Genomic DNA, 21,631 nt, shown 5'->3' on the forward strand with positions numbered 1-21,631 from the left:
CTGGGGAGGATCTGAGGGTGTGTGTGTGTGTGTGTGGGGGGTGATCAGGAGCCCCCAGGCATCAGTTTAGGACCTAATCTAAAACATAGCATTGACAGATAGTGACAGAGGGTGATTGATGGGTGATTAGGGGGGTGATTGGGTGCAAACAGTGGTCTGAGGGGGTGATCGGGGGGGTCTGAGGGGTGCTGTGGGCGATCAGGGGGCAGGATCTGTGTGCTTTGGTGTTTACTACAAGGGCTGCCTCCTCTCCTGGTGGTCCCTCGATCACTGGGACCACCAAGGGAGAAGGCAGCCTGTATAATACACTTTGTATACATTACAGCAGACTGGGGGTTAACAACCCGCCGGCGCTGCTAATTGGCCGGCGGGTTGACGGAGCCTAATGCGAACGGATGCACGCTTTTCCTGGCTAATTAGTCCCCCAGGTGCCGCCAATCGGCGTTACGCAGTCCTGGTGGTGCCACTTTGCCACCGCCTATTGGTAGTTTCCGCTTGTGTTTACATTTAGCCCGCGATCGGCGGCCCGCAGGCTATTCACGGAGCCCCCCGCCGTGAATGGACAGGAAGCAGCCGCTCGCGAGAGCGGCTGTTTCCTAATTAGCCTGCAGCCGGCGACGCAGATCTGCGTCGCTGGTCCTGCAGCTGCCACTTTGCCGATGCACGTTATGAGTGCGCGGTCCGCAAGTGGTTAAGCTAGTTAACCTACCTAGCTCTACTAAGGGTCCTTTTCCACAAAAATAAATAAATCACTAATACATGCTTTTTCTGCTGTGATATTCCATGCATTATTGTAGTGCATTTGCATCCATTTAATGTAACCTGGGGGAATTTCATGGTGAACTCCAGGTAAACACAAATCACCAATTAGTCTGGTTCGACTGTATATGCACATGTAAACGTTTAACAATTTTATTTTTATTTTTTTTTGAAGATAGACATCTTTACCTACTGCTTATCTCAAATCGTTCCAATTTTCACACAAACAGCTACACAGCTAGATTATTCAAAGAACACAAAATAAAAGAAAATCAAACCATACCTTCTGCCATGGCCTTTGTGGGAATACCTGCCGAAAAAAGAAATACAATTACTCTTCTGGACAATGACCACAAATTGACAGCAAACCATTCATAAATATATAGATATGGATGGATGGATAGAAGACCTATGCTGGGTGTGTGGCCAAATGTTTTGGGTGTAGGTCACCTTTACTGGCAATTCTGCATTCTTTAGGTATGTCACCTAGACATCTAATGCTTTTTTCATAAATAAGTAGAAAATGGTCACTTGTGAAATGTGTTAAACTACGTAGCTACAGTGGCATCTACAGTAATAGGACCAAGTTGTTTTGCATAGTGAAGTCTGTTAAGGAAATTCAGGTTTCTTGATGTACGTTTCTGTCTAAGTCATCCTTAAAGGAGTCATCAGGGGATATTTAAGAAAATGAGTGCTACTTACCGGGGGCTTCCTCCAGCTCCAAGCTCCCAGGACGTCCCTCGCCGCAGCTCTGCCTTCAGCCGATCGCCGCAGGTCCGTCCCGGTCCCCGGCGATGACGTCAGAGTGACGACCTGTACTGCGCCTGCGCGAGCGGCGCTGTCAATCACCGCCACGTGGGCCGGAGCGGATTGCGCAAGTCTTTTAGCGCCTGCGCATTAGAGTGGATACAATCGGGCTCGGCTATTTCCGCCTAGCCTGAAGGAAGAGCCGCTACTGCGCCTGCGCTGGATCCCCGGAGAGGTAAATAAATCATCCCTGGTCAGGTTTGTTAGGGGAGGATTGCGGGAGGCTTCGGGGAGAGCCAGCACTGGATTGCAGCTAATGGGATAGGGAAGGCTCATTGGGACCCTGATGCTTCCCCCTCTTGAGGTAAGTACCCCCCAGGGGAGTTTTTTTTTTTTGTTTTTATACAGGAGTCTCCAAGTACAGCTCAACAAAATCTGATAATTTTGTCCAGGAGACCTCAAACTTCACTTTAAACAGTTATTTTTTTCCTATTAGTTTTATGCTGTATTTAAGGTTTTAGACCAGGGATGAGATTTGCGTTTCATGTCACTTTAACCACTTCCAGCAATATGGACATTTATATAAAAAAGTCTGGCTATTCTGCTGAATTGCACGTGCACCACAGTGCATACATTTGTTCTCTTCAGCCCATGGCATGAAGTGGTTAACCATTCATGTGAACCAAGTCTTTAAGTACTGGATATGGATTGTATATTACAAAATTACAGTACAGGGTTTTAGATCCACTCATAACTAAAACCTTGTCTCCGAACATTCATCAAGATAAAACTTGCAGAAGCTGCCATGGATAGGTAACTTCAGACAAAAAAAAAGTAGTTTAGGGTAACCTCACATAAAACGTAGTACTCGGCTACGAAACCCACAGGGTTTTGAAAGCTTATATTTTTAATCAACAGAATTAGCCAACAGTAGCAAAATCTTTTACTACAACTGATGGCCATCATGAAACAATACTTTGTTCTTAATAAGAAAAAAGAGTTAGCATTTTCTTTGTAAGCCTCGATTGCTAAAAAGTTACGATCATGTTAAATGGAGATGAGAATAATAGCAGTTCCAAGTATCACGCCTGGCTTAACTTTGCTGTAATGAACACATTTTTCAAGACTCATTTTCCAACGTGGAATAAAACTGCAGTTTTCAAGGCTACCTTACCCGGCAAAAATCTGAGTGATTCATCGTACAAATCTAGCAAGATCCATCACTAGAGACTGTATTTCAGGGACAGTCTGCAAGTTTTATGGGCTCACAGGGTCAATGAAATGCAAGGCAAAGAAAATATAATTTTGAGGATACTAAAAAAAGAAGGCCACATCAAATCCAAAGTGACAAGTACATACTTTTTCACTTCAAAATTTAAGACCATTTATGGTGCTGTCTTGTAGCATCAGATACCGCATGTAAAATGCATATAGTTCACTGACTGCATCTCATAAGAGAACCCCTAATAGAACCCATATATCAGAGTATACCACACCATGCCTGATGCACACACCATCACAGCATTTTGTTATAATACTGTCCACGCAAAAAAAAAAAAAAAAAAAAGTTTAACTTGTGATCTATGGTCTACTAAGAGGTCCCAATCCACTAACAGGTTTTTACATTGACTGTTGTGCACAAACATTTTAAAATTCTATGGACAGCCACAAATCCGCTGGCCTAACATTGGTAAACTAAAGAGTCATAGCATGAGGCTAAAACTTTAAGAGGAGTGTAAATCTCTGGGGTACATTCTTGCAGGACAGAACCCTGATCTTAAAGTACCACTGTTTTAGTAAGAAGACTTTCTATGCAGAGTTTCTCTTTAAGGATAATTTCTCTTAGAGAAAAATAGAGACTATGGGGTCAATTCATAAAAGGCTGTGCGGTAAAAAAAAAAATTTGGTCGGGAACTTGCCGCATTCGGTATTTTAGACTTGTGTGCCAATTCATAAACCTTTTCACAGCTGTGATAGAAATGCGGTGTTTTACCGAACTAAACTGTCGCTAACGTGAGAAGAGTAGCTGGCTGAGTTTCAGTTTAGATGTGCATGTTATGTTATACTGCCTCTCCTGGCCATGAATCTGCTTTGAATCTGTCTATTAATAGTCTTTCTTAATCTAATTGCCACAGTGTAGAAGAACGTCAAGAAGCTTTACACATTCCAGGCAGTGATGTTCACCTCCAGCAAATACACATCTGAAAAACGGGTACCCAAGAGTTAACCTAGGGTATTTAGGGAAACCTTGTTTGTTCAGATCACTCTGCTGCAGGCTTGGGGGAGATCTCACTGCTTCCTTGTCTCCATTATCACAGAGTCCCGAGCTCTTATCACCAATTCAAAGCAGGCAGTATGTTCTGCGCCATTACCGCCTGCTCTAAGCTTTATGAATTGACTTTTACCGACATGTGTTGAGGTAATTACCGCACTGCTCGGTAATTTCAGCTTTTCATCCGGTAACAGCTTTTATGAATTGATTTGATTGATGAATGAATCTCAGCAATGGTTACTAATGACCGGTACATTGTGGCAGGCCAATGATCCATCGCAAACAAAGTTTAACCCCACTATATATATATATATATAAACAAAAAACAAAAAAAAACAAACACTTGTCAAGACACCTTGATACGCTAAATTATTTTTTTCACCAACAGGTACTAAACAGCCAAGAGGACAGGGACAATGGTATTCTTATGGAAAAACACTAACAGTCAATTTGGTCCCTGCTACCACAATTGCATTTGGAAATTGCAGCAGACAAAGCAGGTTTGGCTTATGCCTGGTATGTGGGAGTTGGGAGTACTACTATGGGATTATGTGGGAGCTGGGAGTACTATGTGGGCTCTCCTCTTGCCTGTACAGCACCTCTCCTCAGCATGTTACATGACCGGGAGTCATGTGGTACTGTACAGTGAGAGAGTGTGGAGGAGCTGCCCTGTTGCTGGTAATGTATAGCTCTGCTGCTGCTCTGCATTCATTACAAGAGTGGGCCCACAAGCATATTATGCCCCTAGTTCTGCCCCCATGCCATGTTATGGACTTCCTACTTCACCACCTTCGTGCCACAATACATAAGCTGCAACCTAATTGCTATGCCCCTTCATGCCATCTAAGCACTCAATATTCTGCTTACTGGTCTACACAGTGCTTCTATGACACGTTACTACACCAATACATAAAATCACTACCCCACCATTTTAAATATAGTACATAGAGCCACATATGGATGCGCAACCCCCCCCCCCGTAGGTTCGACTCATGTACAAGTCGACCAATACTTCTATTTAGAGAGACTAAATTTCAATAAACGTCTAGACTTCTAGTAGAGTATATGCATCATACAATGCAAATGGTTGTCTCAACATTTCTTCAAGCAATTTGACATTGAATCTGGCGTATTGCCTTTTAACCACTTCAGCCTTCAGTGTATTTTCAACTTCTGCATCCCAGCAATTTTCACATTTCACTGCTCCTTCCATTCATTTGCCGATAAGTTTGCCGCTACTTATCACAACAAAATGCTCTATATCTTGTTTTTTTCTGCCACCAATTAGGCTTTCATTGGGTGGTACACTTTGCTAAGAATTATTTTTTTTCCTAAATGCATTTTAACAGGAAGATAAAATTGAAAAAAAAATATAGTTTTCGGCCATTATAGCCTTAAAATAATGTATGCTAACAATTTCAAAACTCGTATTTTATTTGCTCATTTGTCCCAGTTATTACACAATCAAGTTATGTCCCCATCACAATGTATGGTGCCAATATTTTATATGGAAATAAAAAGGTGCATTTTTTCAGTTTTCTGTTTATCACTATTTACAAGATCATAATTTAAACAGTAATATACCCTCTTGCCATACATATTGAAAAAGTTCAGTCCCAAATGTAACTGTGATGAACACTAAGGAAGGTTGTGCGTAATCGAGACAGATTTCCATATTGTCCAACAAAGCTACTGTCCTTTTCATTTTTGTTTCTTCTTTTCTCCCCCATCACCCATTTTGACTAGGAAACATTTCACACGGCTCTTCATAGAGGTGTTACTGGAAAATTGTGTTCTTGGAAGCCAGCAGCATCAGATAATCTTTCTCAAAGTTCCCTCCACAAATTTGAATTCGAACAATGGAAAATCTCAGTTATTAATATCCAGAGAAGAAATCACAGACAAAAATATATTTGCCGGTTTCCAAAAATCAGGATAATAACTTGTTCAATCTTATAGCATTGTAGCTGCTATGGAAACAGAGTTAGTCAGACTTAGCTGATCACGTTAATCGATATTTGGTGTAATTTGTTCAAGCACTGGCCGCAGGTTACAAATCTGCCCTCTGATTCGTTGTAGGCCAATCCAGACAGAAATGGTGAAGGTTATTAATAAACTGTCATTTTTGCCTGTAAAAAGCCTTGCCTACCTTACTCCCCAGGGAGAAAACACACCCAGTTTTTAGGGACACACACCTTTCTCCAGTCACGCGTTCTTAGGACCGAAAGCATGTTTTGTTGCAAGGACTCGGATATCAATGCCTGTATTTGAACTGGACTAGGTTTTATGCAATAGCTTTGTGTTGTGTTAACTAGTGTATGTAAACGTGCGTAATGCATTTTTGTTATTAAACCGTTTAAAAATCCTTTTAATGGTTATGACCTGTTCCTGAACATGCACACTCTTACTTGCTCCGCTGAAAACATTATCTTGTGTTCGATAGTACTTTCCATCTACAACCCCGTATGCTTGGATTGGGCACAGATAAGACAGATCTGGCATTGATCCCTGCATACAGTTAAGGGTTAGTTAAGTGTTCTCAGTGTGTTTTGGTTTACGGTCGTGCACTGTTCCGCACGTGGTGGCAAGCATTTGAAATTCAATGTGTGTGGTGAATCCTTTGGAGTCAGACCCTCGATCTTGGCTAGTCTGTTCATAGATTGAATCTGAGCGATCAACCCAATCCCAGTAACTATTTATGCTTTTTTTTTTTTTTTTTTAAAGCAAAAGTTTCATGTGGGTATTTATAGGAGAGTGTGAGAGGTAAGGGGTTAATTATAAATTACGTGTAGGTCTCTGCTAAAATAAAAGGATGTAGGTGTAATTTTACCACAAAATATCCTAACTGTTTCCTGCACGCGCTTTTAGTATGCGAAACAGAAAGTAATGAGTGTAAGGATAATTACAACGTTTACAAATGACCCATTAATTGATCTCTGGGTTAACGGGCGGCGGTGAGAATGAATGCAGAAATGTGCGCACAAGCTCGCACAGCTGCAATTTTGGTGGTGCACGTATATATACTCCCCTGATGCTTAGATGAAGTATTTCGGGGAGTATATATACTATAGCCATTAAGTGGTTAAAGCAGTGGATAGTGCAGTGCAGACCCATTGTATTAAACAGTGCCATTCTTACTTCCTTCAGTGTGGCACCTCCTGATGTACACATTTTTTTCTGGACAGATGTTTTCTGGACAGATGTTTTGCCATTTATCAATATGAAAAGGACAGGCATATAGACATTCAGTCCATGCAAGTTTATTTATTGTATTTATAAAGCCCCAACATATTATGCAGCGATGGACATTAGTTTAGGTTACAGACAATATTTAGGGGTGACATACAGCAAAATGACAATACAGGAATACAAGAAAGACCAGATCATGCAGCATAGTATGAGTACAAGGTAATGCTTAGTCACTGGAGGGGAGCATGGAGATTAGGCAAGTTAGCGTCACTCAGATGCCTAGCATGGGTGCACAGTAATGGAGGTGCATGATCAGACACAAAAGGAGGAGGACCCTGCCCAAAGGCTTACAATCTAGAGTTCAGTAATAAGCAGGGCTGTGGAGTCGGAGTCATGGAGTCGGAGTCGTGGAGTCGGGCAATTTTGGGTGCCTGGAGTCGGAGTCGGGAAAAAATGCACCGACTCCGACTCCTAATGAATTTGTAACTGTAATTAAAATAGAAAATATGATAAAATGTTCTATTTCTCAGATAATAGTCATTAAAAATAATGTATATATACAGTATATATACAGCAATAGCTGTGCTTAGTCCACAAAAATGAAATAAACCAGTCAAAATTAGTTACTTGTGCTGCTTCAATAAAGCAGTCCCCGTATTTTTAAGGTCAGATATACATATCTGATTGTGACTGTATATATGATGTGTACACAGGAATCTCTTATATATACTAAATAACATCTATGCTGTAAGAATAAAGCCTGATGTGTAGCTGTGTCACTAATAGAGATGGTCAACGAGATGGAAATAATTCTGCATTGATGCTGATGTATGCAAATGTATGCACTCCCTTTGCTGATGAAATCAAATAATGTGATATGTTATTAAAATTTGGTTTGGTGACTACAAATTAAAGGGTAACTGAAACGGATGAAAAGTAAAGTTTTATACATACCTGGGGCTTCCTCCAGCCCCCTTCAGGCTAATCAGTCCCTCGCTGTCCTCCACCACCCGGATCTTCTGCTATGAGTCCTGGTAATTCAGCCAGTCAGCGCTGTCCGGCCGCATGCCGCTCCCACAGCCAGGAACATTCTGCACCTGCGCAATAGTGCTGCACAGGTGTAGTATGCTCCTGGCAGCGGAGTGTGTGCATGCGCACTACGCCTGACTGGCTCAAGTACCTGGACTCATAGCAGAAGATCCAGGTGGTGGAGGAGGACATACAGGGACTGATTATCCTGAAGGCGGCTGGAGGAAGCCCCAGGTATGTATAAAACTTTAATTTCATCTGTCTCAGGTTTACTTTGTTACACAGTAGTACTATACTCTACATATGCACTCCCCACAGAGCTGCAGGAATCCACTGAGAATGCTGTCCACATTGAACACAGAGGTGTTGTCTGTTTACAATCTCCTCATTCCCCTGCAGAGTACCTGCACATCATTCTTACATGTACCCACACTTACATTGCCTAGGGCCTGATAGATGTTCTTTGTTCCGGTTTGTACCTTTTACAAGTACTCTTACCAAGGACTAGTTTTAGTCTAAAGGGAATAAATATAGTAGTCTACATATCCTTCTCACTTCAGTTGTCTTGTAAAATTCCTAAGCGTTGGCAGTTAAGAGACGAATTTCATGTTACATACTTTTAATCAACAAAATTGTAATATGCAAATTAGAGGAGTCGGAGTCGTGGAGTCGGTGGAATCCTAAACTGAGGAGTCGGAGTCGGTGGATTTTTGGACCGACTCCACAGCCCTGGTAATAAGTTCACAAACTTATTACTGAAACACACATCCTTATCGTGTTAATGGACCAGAAACAAAAAAAAATTAAAAAATAAAATCCAAAAATGTTATAAACTTCCTAGCATTGATCAGAATCCTATTATTTCTTGGATATACAACATTACTTACATATCAGAAATAAAAAAACAGACACACAACATTCATATAAACTCATCTACTGAGTGATGATCCACTGTGCAATTCCAATAATAAAACTCATTTAGGCAGATATTCAAGGACATTTAGTGTGCACCATTCAGCCCTGGTTTCCGCAGCTGCTGTAAAATGTTTGTGACAGTTCTAATTTGTGCCACGGTCCCCAAGTGTCTTTCTAGCCATGTACCACATTATTTCAATTTCACTCTCTAACTGGAGACAGAAAATGGAGCTGGGTTAAAAGGGAAAATATTGCTAAAGTTGATAGCTTTTGACAAGATGGCACGCAGATCATTTAACCCATTTATATCTGCAAGGATGGTTAGGGCTCCAGCACAAAATGAAACAAGATTTATTAAGCGCTCCTTACCAGAAATCTATTACATTCTAGGACAGTAACCCTGAAACCGTAAAGTAAGGATTCAATAAAAATTCACAAGGCCAATTCATTATTCTTAGAACCAGATAATGACCTATCGCTGCCCACAGAATCATCAACTTTTCATTTTAACAGCTGGTGTGTTTGCTACATTTCATGCTAGAACGTTTTTCATTATTTAGAATGGGAAATTAGCTTTTGCACCAACGAAAAATGACTGAGGCATAGGGTGCCTGAAAATGTGTCAAGTATATGCATAAATACTTGCTGCAATTGAAGCTGTATACTCACAGTTACAGCTTACCTGTTAAATCAATGCCAGGACAACTATTACAACAGCTTTCAATTCCACACCTCCTTGCCAACCTCAAGTATACTTAATTCAGACCTGAACTCAGAACTTCTTCTTTGCTCAACAAGATACACAACAGCATAATAACCTTTTAAAAAAACATTTCTTTGTTACAGCAGATACAAATCCTGTAATAAATCTGCAGTGTTTCTACTTCCTGCTTTCTTGGAAAGAGACATATTGTAAACGTCCTGTGTTTACCAATTAGCTCTCTGCCTTGGCAGGCAGCTGACAGTCGAGGGATCAACTTCAAATTGTGCTTAGTCACTGATTAGGGGGGTGGCGGGGGGATTTCGGGATTAGACAGACTAAACTCTCTAAATACAAAAAGAGGGTGCATTTCTTAATGTTATCCTTTTGTCCAGTGCAAGAGTTCAGGTCCACTTTAAAAAGCTATGACAAAACCATCCACAAATAGTCACATGGCTACCTGCCTGCTTTCCTACCTGACAGATTACTGCATCACATGATGTTAAAGTGTCCATTAGCCTATATTGTGGAAGGCATTTTAAATCAGCAGAGCGTGAAATGTGCTTTCCAGGTACTGAAGGACCCACCAGAACGGATTTACTGGAGGTTGGAGAACATAAATGCTCCAAATCTGCTCTCTAGCCTTACATAATAGTTAACCTATATAAATGTGGCAAAAGCTTGCAATTATCTCTTGGGTCATGAAAACACAACCACACTGAACAGAGATTCAGACTTGTGTTTTTTAAATGCATATTGAACAAATTTGCAATGCATGAGTTTTGTGCGCTCCCACTCTGCTAGCTGCTCTGTGCACAGGTCTCTGGATCATGTGACTGACTTAAAGAGAACATGTGCCGAATAATTAAATTTAAAGCGAAAACCATATAATGATTTGTACGTGTAGTACAGCTAAGAATTAAAATGTTATGAACAGAGACATAAGTCTAATATGGTTTCCAGTACAGGAAGTTAGGAAACTCCAGTTTTCTATGCAAAAAAGAGCTTATCTGAGCTCCATGACTTTCAAAGTCGCAGAGAGCTCTGTCTTCTGAAGCTTATCTCAAGTGTCCAGCACTATTTTTTTTTCCTTAGAGAACAGTTCAAAGGTTCACTAGCCTGTTCTGTAAAATCATTTAGAATGCCGAGTAGTGTGTAAACTGCAAATATTAGAGAATGATGCAATGTTATATAAAAAAAAGACTATATAAAAAAAAATGATAATATTTGCTTTGCTACTAATGTTCTAGTTAGTATCAATACTAAACATACAATTCATTATATATATATATATATATATATATATATATATATATATATATATATATATATATATATATATATATATATATATATATATATATATATATATATATATATATATATATATTTTTTTTTTGCTTCAGTGTCTCTCTAAGACATTGTGTGCTAACCTGCTTTGAACTTTAGTTGATAGGATGGATGACATTGCTTAGCACCCTGGTTGTGCATCCAAGCTTTGAAAAGGTGTGTGCCCCTCCGAACCACTCACTTGTTTTAGTTTGCCTCTGGGTCGGACCTTCTCACCAGCAGTGGTTACTGATAACAATATGGGCCTTGCATGCAAATCTGAGCCGAAAGCTCAGGTTCAGAAACTCATTTACCTGTGGAGAGGCAAGCCTCTGGATTCTAATAAGGCTTCCCTCCCTGTCCTCTGGTCCACCCTTTCTGCTGGCGGACCACCCTCCAGCTGATTGGGGACATGTTCTTCTAGCAGTGCGGCCATGCAAACATGTCCATTTTATTTAAAGGGGCACTATGGCGGAAAATTGTAAAACGTGCAAACAGACAAATAAGAAGTACGTTTTTTCCAGAATAAAATGAGCCATAAATTACTTTTCCCCTATGTTGCTGTCACTTACAGTAGGTAGTAGAAATCTGACAGAAGCGACAGGTTTTGGACTACTCCATCTCTTCATGGGGGGATTCTCAGGGATTTATTTATTTTCAAAAGCAGTTAGTGAATGGCAGTTGCTCTGTCCAACTGCCAAAAAAACTGTGCAGCCAGGGAAGCTGGCCAGCATCATTGTTTAAATCATTTTTAGGGAATATCTTTATAAAGAATAAAAGCCTTGCTGAGAATCCCCTATGAAGAGATGAACTAGTCCAAAGCCTGCTGCTTCTGTCAGATTTCTACTACCTACTGTAAGTGACAGCAACATAGGAGAAAAAGTAATTTATGGCTCATTTTACTCTGGAAAAAAAAGTACATATTTGTCTATGTTTGCACATATTTTAAATTTTTTTTGCCATAGTGCCCCTTTAAATAAAACATTTGCATAAGCCTGCATCATCTCAGAATACATTTGCATCTGAACCGCTTCCGAACCTTGGTAATTGAAATCTACACCATGATTTCAATTACCGCGTTGAACACTCCCGCAGCTTTCCTGTCGCCGCAGCCCACTGAGATCTCCATGAGATGGTGAGGAGAAGATGATTTCATTAGCTCCTGACCCAGTGATCTGCTCATAGTTATCACAGGGTCAGGAGCCATTGAAATTGGCTCCTGACTGGCTCACGCAGCACTACTGTCATGCAGACAGCAGAGTAAGTAGGGTGCAGTAATGGTAGAACAGCGAGAAGACTGGTCCATGCGGTGTGACTTCATGAGCACCGGTTTTTCACCAGAAAGTCTCTGGTCATTAAAGGGAACCAGAGACTAACGACGTTTAAAAATGAGAAAAAGATTATACATACCTGGGGCTTCCTCCAGCCCCATAAGCTTGGATGGCTCCCACACTGCCGCCGTCCTCTGCCTCTATCGCTGGTACCAGGTCCTGTCACTTCCGCCGGACGCGGCCAGTTTTACGCATGCGCCTGCGCAGTGCAGAGGGAGTGCACTGTGCTTGCGCAGATTGGCCGAAATGACAGGACCCGGTACCGGTGGACAGAGGCAGCGGAGAAAGGAAGCGTGGGAGCAATCCAGGCTGATGGGGCTGGAGGAAGCCCCAGGAATGTATAAATGTTATTTTATTAGTCTCTGGTTCTCTTTAAGGGGCCACAGACTACTGGTAAGGAAAGGGTTAATCACCATCGCTACTTCTCTCCATCCAGTTAAAATAGTGTAAACTCAGAACAGGGGAAGTAAATAAAAGTAAGTGTGCCATCAGATGCAGGGAATACCTTTGGAATTTTTATGGCACAAACTGGCAGCCTCTATGTCAGACTGAATATCAAATACTCTGACATCAATGCCTGCATGCTTGATTAAGGAGTACTGTACTTAAAGAGAAACCGTAACCAAGAATTGAACTTCATCCCAATCCGTAGCTGATGCCCCCTTTCCCATGAGAAATTATTCCTTTTCACAAACTGATAATCAGGGGGGGTCTTTATGGCTGATATTGTGATGAAACCCCTCCCATAGTGTGATGTGAGGACCATGGTTCTGACATCACTGTGGGAGCCTTGTTGCATTGTGGGCAATAACCGCTGTTTCCAACTGCCAAAAAAGCAAGTAGCATCTTCTTCCACTGATATTACCTGCCAGCAGTGATAAATGTCAGAATGTAAATCAAGGAGAGGAAAGATTGGGAAAAAACTGACCAAATCATTTATACATAATTATTTTAAAAAATGAAGCACTTTATTACATTATTTTCACTGGAGTTCCACTTTAAAGCATGGCAGCCCAATAGTATTTTGTTTAAAAATGTAATAAAAAGGTCAGCTTCCATATTCTCAGTTCAGGTACCCTTTAATGTTTGGATAAAAGCCCATTGATGCTTAAATATGTTGTCTAGCAAAATGGTATTGGACTGTTCAGCAAAAGGTGGCATTGGATACATATGTGACTTTTTTGCATATGGGAATATTATGCAAGACTGCCAGGCCAGAAGCCTCTAATTAGTTTTTTTTTGTTGTTGTTGTTTTTTAAATAAGAAAGCCTTTCACAAAAACAACTCTAAGCCTGCAGATTTTGCTTGACATATAGGCATGAACTTGCTAACCTTCACAGCACACAAAACAACATTACTTATGTACACTAAATGAAGAAATGCAGCATTTCTTTAACTGTTAAAAGTTCAAATATTGCCTACACAATCTACAATAGAAAAAAAAAGCCCTTGTACGCAATGGACTAAACCAAGGAAAATGGAGTAATAAATCACAAACAGTTCAATTTGTGGTAAGTAACCATGTAATACAAAAATGAAATTGGAAGCTTGATTCAGCATTTTCTTCTAAATAGATCGTTTTCTTTAGATGTGGCAATTTCTCCAGTCAGCAACGTCTCCACCGTATAATCAGTACCCTGAAATACACATTCTTGCAACTCTTGTACAGAAGCTAGACGAGGGCTGGCAGTGACCGATTATTATCTGTGACCCAAATTAACTGTTAAATTATCTTGTGCATAGAAAGGTTAACTCAAATAACTCAGGCATAAAAAAAAAAATGGAGTCTAAAAGGGAACCTGTGGTACTAAAAATTTGGAAGCTGCTATTGCTAGCATGTTAGAAAATCTGAAAGCTTTTTTTTTCTTATAGGATATGCTCACAGTGGTGCGTTGGAGCAGCATAACTGCCACTTTGAAACATGGCTTGCCACATATGCTACATTCACGCTGTGGCTTGTGCGTTGCAGTATAACTGTGTGCGCCATGCAGTGTATTACCACAAAACATGTGCTAACAGTGGCAGTAAAGCATACTTTTCACTAACTGTATGTTTCGGTTGTAAGTTCTGATGCTGTGAAACTGTTAAACACCAAGCCTTTTCAGTTCTGCTGAGTAGATTTTTAGTCCGGAGGTTCACTTTAACAGCTGGAGAGCCAAGTTTGCAGATCACTGACCTTGCCCAATTCTGGTTTCCCTACCTGGTTAAAAGTCTATTTCCCAATACCGCCTCTGTACTCCGCACCCATGTCTGTTCAATACTTTGTGCAGGATCATAAAAATGGCACTATATAAATTCTTAAAGGCCGGGAGAACACTTACTGTATTTGGATAGCATACAAAAACGCATAGAATGAAAATCTATGGGCCGCACAGAAAATTGCATAGGTCCGCTATTCCAAACGCGATATTCAATTTTAAAATTGGACAGCAATTTCCTTTTTCCCAATATACAATACGCGAATGCAGAGAAAAACCACAGAAACGCATGCGTGTTAAAACGCATGCTTTTCTGCATGGAGAAGAGTACAGTTAAACCTTGGATTGAGAGTAACTTTGAGAGTATTTTGTAATTCAAGCAAACATTTTTGTGAAATTTTGACTTAATACACAAGCAATACACAAGCTTGGTATACAAGCAAAAACCATAGGTGTGTCACATAATCACAACTTAGCCGATGGTCCGTCATAGAGACGCAAGGGCGAGTGAATTGCGGCAGGGACAGAGCGGCGAGATTGGCGGTAACAGGCAGTCAATGCAACGTAGTCTACGCTCAGTCAAGGCGCAGCACCACCTGCTGTACGTAGATTCGTACTGCGTCGGTCCAGGAAAGGTTAAAGTGGAACTTTAACCTTGGATTGAACTTCATCCCAAATAATAGCCAATACCCCCTTTCCTACAAGAAAGCTTTTCCTTTTCTCAAAAAGATCATCAGGGACATCTGTATGGCTGATATTATGGTGAAACTCCTCCCACAGTGGCGGCGGCGGCGGTTTATATATCATTGGAAAGAGGAGAAAGAGAGCTTTAAAATGATATGCATCTTTCCATAGTTTCTGCACTGCTCGGAGTCCCTTTAAACAATACAGTTGCCTGGCAAGCCCTGCTGATCTATTTGGCTGCAGTAGTGTCTGAAAAACACCAGAAACAAGCGTGCAGATAATCTGTCAAATCTGACAATACGGTCAGAAACACCTGATCTACATATGCCTGTTCAGGGTCTATAGCTAAAAGTATTAAAGGCAGGATGAGCAGGGCAGACAGGCAACTGCTATTGCTTAAAAGGAAATAAATATGGCAGCCTCCAGGACTCTGTCATTGTGATTCTATAGTGGAGCTGCTGCAGTAGCATATTGGCGCAGAGTTTAGGCCGTTGGAAAGCCAGAAGCAACACCAGTTTGATTGAAAATAGAGGATTTATTTTGGCCCGCTTTCATGCAAGCGCATGCAAGGGCCCTTAGGCTACAGGCAGTGGAGTGAACAGATGGGTAGTAGGGCCCATTTCCAGTACATGCATTTCAATTTGAGCTTCGGAAAACCTGCAGTTTTACAAGCACAACAATATGCGCTCTAATGTAAGCTGCAGTGCAGCGCTTTAACTGGTGCACTCCAATTTGTACACAAGCCCACTTGCCTGCACAGCTTCAGAGTTTGCATTCAAAGACATTTAATATAATTTCCCTAGTCAATCCAATCGAAAAAAGAAAATGCAGACGATCAATGTTAGCTGTTAAGGTTTAGCTCCTTTTCCCCCGATCCCCCTACAGTATCCTTTTAAAGGGGAACTTCAGCCTAAACAAACATACTGTCAGTTACATTAGTTATGTTAATTAGAATAGATAGGTATGGTCATTTATTACCAACCCTGTTTTAAAAGAACAGGCAAATGTTTGTGATTCATGGGGGCTGCCATCTTTGTCATGGGGGCAGCCATCTTTTTGGTTGAAAGGAGGTGACAAGGAGCAGGAGACAGTTCCAACTGTCCTGTGTCCTGATAACCCCTTCCAGCTGCACACGCTAGGCTTCAAATGTCAAATTCAAAATGGGAAAAAAAAAAAAATTGCACCAAAACAGCAGAACAAGAACAACAACATCAGAAATCCCATCATGCTTTGCCCAGCATCAGGGGAAAAAAGCCCGGGCAGTTTGTTTCTCTTATACAAGCCTCATTTTTAGCTGCACAGAAGAAAAGTTCTGATGCTGTGAAACTGCTAAAGAAACACCAGGTCTTTTCAGTGCTGCTGAGTCGATTTTTAGTCTGGAGGTTCACTTTAAAGGGACTCAGAGCTCTAGAAAATTAAGATTCATACATACCTGGGGCTTCCTCCAGCCCCATACGCTCCCACGCCACCGTCCCAAGTCCTCTGCAGAGTCGGTACTGGGTCCCCACACTTCTGTCAGCCAGCTCCAGTCTAAGCAGACGTGCGCGCTTTGCGTATCTCTACATCAGCTGCTGGAGAGGTACGTAGAGGGCGCACTCCGCTTGTGTCAGACCGGCTCCGACTGATGGAAATGCGGGGACCCGGTACCGGCACTGCAGAAGACTGAGGACGGCGGCGTGGGAGTGATTGGAGCGTATGGGTTGGAGGAAGCCCCAGGTATGTATAAATCTTTATTTTCTGGAGCTCTGTTACACTTTATCCACCGACTAATTGCCCCTTGAAAGTTGTCTCACTGTTGAATATGTCTGCACAAAGCAGTTATTAAAATGTATTGCTCTTTTTGCTTTGTTGTTAGGTATGCTGTAAAGGCCAAATCTGTGGGGCGAAGGGATCCTCACATTCATGGGTATGGTGAGAAGCATGCACACCAGTCAGGAGTAGTGATGGAATCCTTTGCATCTCATTGACCAAGTTGATGCAGTTTATGAAAAATTTTGATGCAATTTTATGGAGCTTGAAAATACACTAATCAAATCTTGTCTGTGCTACATTCAATTGGTCCATTTTCAAGCTGCCTACATTTGCATAAGGCGTACCCAAAAGGCTCATGGTGACCCAGAAAGGGGTTAAAAGCGGCCAAAATGCATCACTAACTTACTTTGTCTTCTTAAATTTGAGAGAATTCATCATTGAGTGAGCAACTGTGGTTTCCCATGATACATCACTACCAAATATGCAAATCCTCTATTAGCTCTTACTTTCACAATTATTTAGGGTCACCCTGAACTATTCCTTTAAGTGTAGTATAGGAATATCAAGACCTATCCTATAGAGCCATATCAATCCATGCAATGCATTGATGAGGTATGTTGGTTCTGGATGTGCAGCGATGTGGTTCTGGATGTGGTTCTGGATGTGCAGCCTTGCTTTTGGGGGCATGTTTTACATATTTGGGAGTGATGCATCATGGGAAACCAGTTGCTCATGTAAAGGTCAATTGCAAATACCTTCTGTTTTAAAAGGAAAAAAAAATAATCTACTTACCTGGGGCTTCCTTCAGCCCCTGGCAGCTTATGTGTCTCTCGCCGTAGCTCCGCTCCCAGCCGGTCGCCCAGGGTTCCCGCGTTACAGAGGCCAATCTCGCCAGATCGGCATCTACTGTGCACGAGTGCCGCTCATGAGCACAATCACGTAGCCTGGAGCATTCTGCACAGGCGGAGAACTACTGCGCAGAACACTTCAGACCATATGAGCACAATCCGCGCTCACGCAGTCGAAGAAGATGCCGACCAGGTGACTTGGAACCCGGTTTGCGGACTACACTGCTGAGGACATCCTGTACTTGCACAGGGCTTTGCACATACGATTACATAAACCAGGAGGCATAACATTTTTCCCTGCACTGATAAGTTTAATGTGATTTATATGATGCTCCTGTTCATAATTACATGTTGACATGTAATTTTACATGTCAACGTTTATTGGGCTTTATACACTAGCAACTGTGGTGTATTCCATCTAGAGTGTATACTCATTTGCAAGAAAAAGACTGCCCGTTTCAACTCCCGTCTGTTGGCCGATTGGGAATGGCTTAAAGCTTTAAAGAGACACTTAAGCCGGGGGGGGGGGGGGGGGGGGGGAGGTAGTTTTACTCACCTGGGGCTTTCCTTAGCCCCCTGCAGCTGATCGGTGCCCTCGCCGTGTCCCTCCGATCCTTCCGTCCCCGCCGGCGGCTACTTCCGGTTTCGCGTTCCCAGCCACAATATTGCCCCTTATGGAGGAAGGAAGGCCGCAATAGCAGCATAGTGGGAGATATTGTTGCTGGGAACGCGAAGAATCACTCGCGTTCCTAGCCTGACGGACAGTGACGGCGAAACCGGAAGTAGCCGCCGCGGGGGCGGAAGGATCGGAGGGACACGGCGAGGGCACCGATCAGCTGCAGGGGGCTAAGGAAAGCCCCAGGTGAGTAAAACTTTTTTTCCGGCTTAAGGTTCACTTTAAAGAGACACTGAAGCGAAAAAAAAATATGATATTATGATTTGTATGTGTAGTACAGCTAAGAAATAAAACATTAAGATCAGATGCATCAGTCTAATTGTTTCCAGTACAGGAAGAGTTGAGAAACTCCAGTTATCTCTATGCAAACAAGCCATTAAGCTCTCCGACTAAGTTAGTCGTGGAGAGGGCTGTTATCTGACTTTTATTATCTCAACTGTAAGTGAACTGTTTACTTTTTCTCTGCTAGAGGAGAGGTCATTACTTCACAGACTGCTCTGAAAGAATCATTTTGAATGCTGAGTGTTGTGTAATCTGCACATATTATAGAATAATGCAATGTTAGAAAAAACACTATATACCTGAAAATAAAAGTATGAGAATATTTTCTTTGCTGCTAATCTTCTAGTAATTATTCATAGTACACAACCAATTCATTATATCATATTTTTTTTTTCGCTTCAGTGTCTCTTTAAGGCGGCCTTTCTCCACTCAAACTTTACCCAATAACACTACAGTTAGGAGGATTTCCTTTTCTTGGATATTTTGCCTCTAATGTTATGGTGATGGTCAGCTACACAAACCTCAACATTACTGGCACACTGAACTTCATGTGGTGCCATTTACCCATTTATGCTGTACTTTATTTAGCCACATGTTGTGAAGAACTTAGCTGTACTGTCTAGCAATTACTTGCATCTTGCATCTCTTTCAAATATTAATTTTGGCTGTGGCCCTGGGCTTTTGTACACTATACTTAATTCAATAATCGATGTTGACTGCCCTAAAGTTACTAATAATTTATTTTTCATGAGCATTTATGATCATTCTGTCCAGGGCTGTGGAATAGGTTAAAAAAAAAAAGAAAAAAAATCCGGCTGTTTAAGTGAAAGCCGACTCCAGCTACCCAAAAATTACTCTGACTCCTTGACTCCTACTCCTTATTAGTCTAATACTTACCAGGTCTGTTGAGTTGTTACAAAACCCATCCAACCCCTCAATTTATGAAACCGCCGACTGATGCAGACTCTAGGTACCCAAAAATTGCTCAGATTCAATGACTCCACAGTTTCTGCACAATAAGATATTTAGACTACAGGTGATCCCAATAAATACTAATATCGAACTGGATTCCTTGACTTCACAGCCCTGGTTCTGTCAAGTCCTGAAATTCTGCAAATTAATTTTGAGTTGAGAGCTAAAAATTTGAAGCAGATACCAGCAAGGTGCTATTGTTGTTGCAACAAGGAGCATGTGGTGGTGGCACATTCCTGTTAATTTGCAGACATGCCCAAGTGGCAGGTGACCACTCCGCCTCACTCACAGAACGGGCCTTGGCTTTTTTTTTTTTTTTTTTAACCTCTAAAGAATAGCCGCTGAGCCTCTGGCCACGCCTATTTGCATTGTTGCGGCCTGCCGGGGGCGTGTGTAAACGTTTGGGGAGGTGGTTTTGGAGCATCAATTTGCGGGGAGAGTATTTAACCCCGCAAAATTCCCACCCCCTCTCAAACCCTCCTCTTCAGACTGATCTGTAATTTAAAGCTTACGTACTCTTGACCAGGCAGCCATATTAGGCAATAACAGTTGTCTGGCTACCCTGTTGATCCTATACCTCTAATACTTTTAGCCTTAGTCCACGAACAAAAATATGCAGATCAGGAGTTTGATATTGTCAGATCTGACAAGATTAGATGCATGTTTTTTTACGGTGTGATCTAGACACCACTACAGCTAAGCAGATCAACGTGGGACTGCCATGCAACTGGAATTCTCCTGTTAAGTCTGTAGTATTTTCAAAATTGGCCTAAAGATTGTTTTGTGTAACAAAAATATAAATCCGGCATTGAATTTGCCTTACAGCTGAATATGCTGCAATTCATGTACAGAATTCTGTGCAATTCATTTTAGGAGAGTACACCTGGGTTTTATGGTGTTCATAGCTGAAGGCTATGTTGGTGGATTGAATAACCGGATTATAATTGACCAGAACACCATTTCCCCCATTTTAGCTCTGTCCAATGTTTGTGAGGTTACACAAAATGCAAAAATAGAATAAGTTTGATTTGTTGGGCCGAATATTGTGTATTCATTTTGGGGTTGATTCATAAAGCATTACCACATTCAGTAATGCAGAAAACAACTGACTTTACCGAGCACTTAGGGAAACCTCAATTCATAAACCTTGTTACCACATGAAAAGCTACAATTACAGAGCAGTAAGGTAAATTACCCACTTGTGCGGTAATTACCTCAACACAACAGCGCTGCGTAATATGTTGCCACTTTATAAATGCAATAAATAATAATAATAATAAGAAGAAACACATCACTAAATGTCAATTTATAAAGCAGACAAGTGGTAATGGCACAAAGCAATAGCGCCTGCTTTGAAGTGGCGATTAGAATGTGGAGTTTGCGCTGGAGACTGTGCTGGGAGCGTGACTCACTAGCAGAGGCAGCTGTGAGCCGATAGAAACAGCCCCTGTTCTCCTGTACATCTGACTAATGGAATCTGATAGGACCCGCAGCCTTCACCAGCGGGACAAGTTTTTAAACACCCCAGGGAGCAGCAGAGCGAGATCGGAAAAGAACAGGCATCCCCTGAACACCTTAGGCTACATACACTCTTGAAATAAAAGTCTTTGGAAAAGGCAAGATCACAGACCAATTTTACCCCATCCCATGTAGTATGAGAGCATACTCCACACAGTCTATTCTATTGAGCTGAACTCCCCATCAGATAGAAATCTTTGCAAGATGCTGCACACAAGGATGCTGTACACATTCAAAAGATCAGCATCTGCAAAAAAATCGGTTCCTGCAAAAGATCCATTCCTACAAAATGCATTCATAGTCTATGATATCTGCATCTTGTGTTAACAGACATTCATCTGCAGATCAGATCCACCAGGATGGATCTTCAGATCTGCAGATGATTGTCAGATATGTAGATGAATGTCTGTCAAACAAGGTGTGTATGAGG

The 21,631-nt window shown here is 41.5% G+C and overlaps 1 protein-coding gene across 2 annotated transcripts in view; it reads right to left on the bottom strand.

Moving 5' to 3' along the window:
- The window catches only part of ADARB1 (adenosine deaminase RNA specific B1), a 168,750-nt gene that overhangs the window by 57,134 nt on the left and 89,985 nt on the right, over positions 1 to 21,631 (bottom strand). For both annotated transcript variants that reach the window (XM_068245211.1, XM_068245210.1), the window contains one exon: positions 1,043 to 1,069. In XM_068245211.1, coding sequence (XP_068101312.1) covers positions 1,043 to 1,052 — 10 coding nt within the window. In that variant the 5' untranslated portion in view covers positions 1,053 to 1,069. The remainder of the gene's footprint in view (positions 1 to 1,042; positions 1,070 to 21,631) is intronic.

This window comes from Hyperolius riggenbachi, chromosome 7, assembly GCF_040937935.1.
Source record: "Hyperolius riggenbachi isolate aHypRig1 chromosome 7, aHypRig1.pri, whole genome shotgun sequence".
NCBI lineage: Eukaryota > Metazoa > Chordata > Amphibia > Anura > Hyperoliidae > Hyperolius > Hyperolius riggenbachi.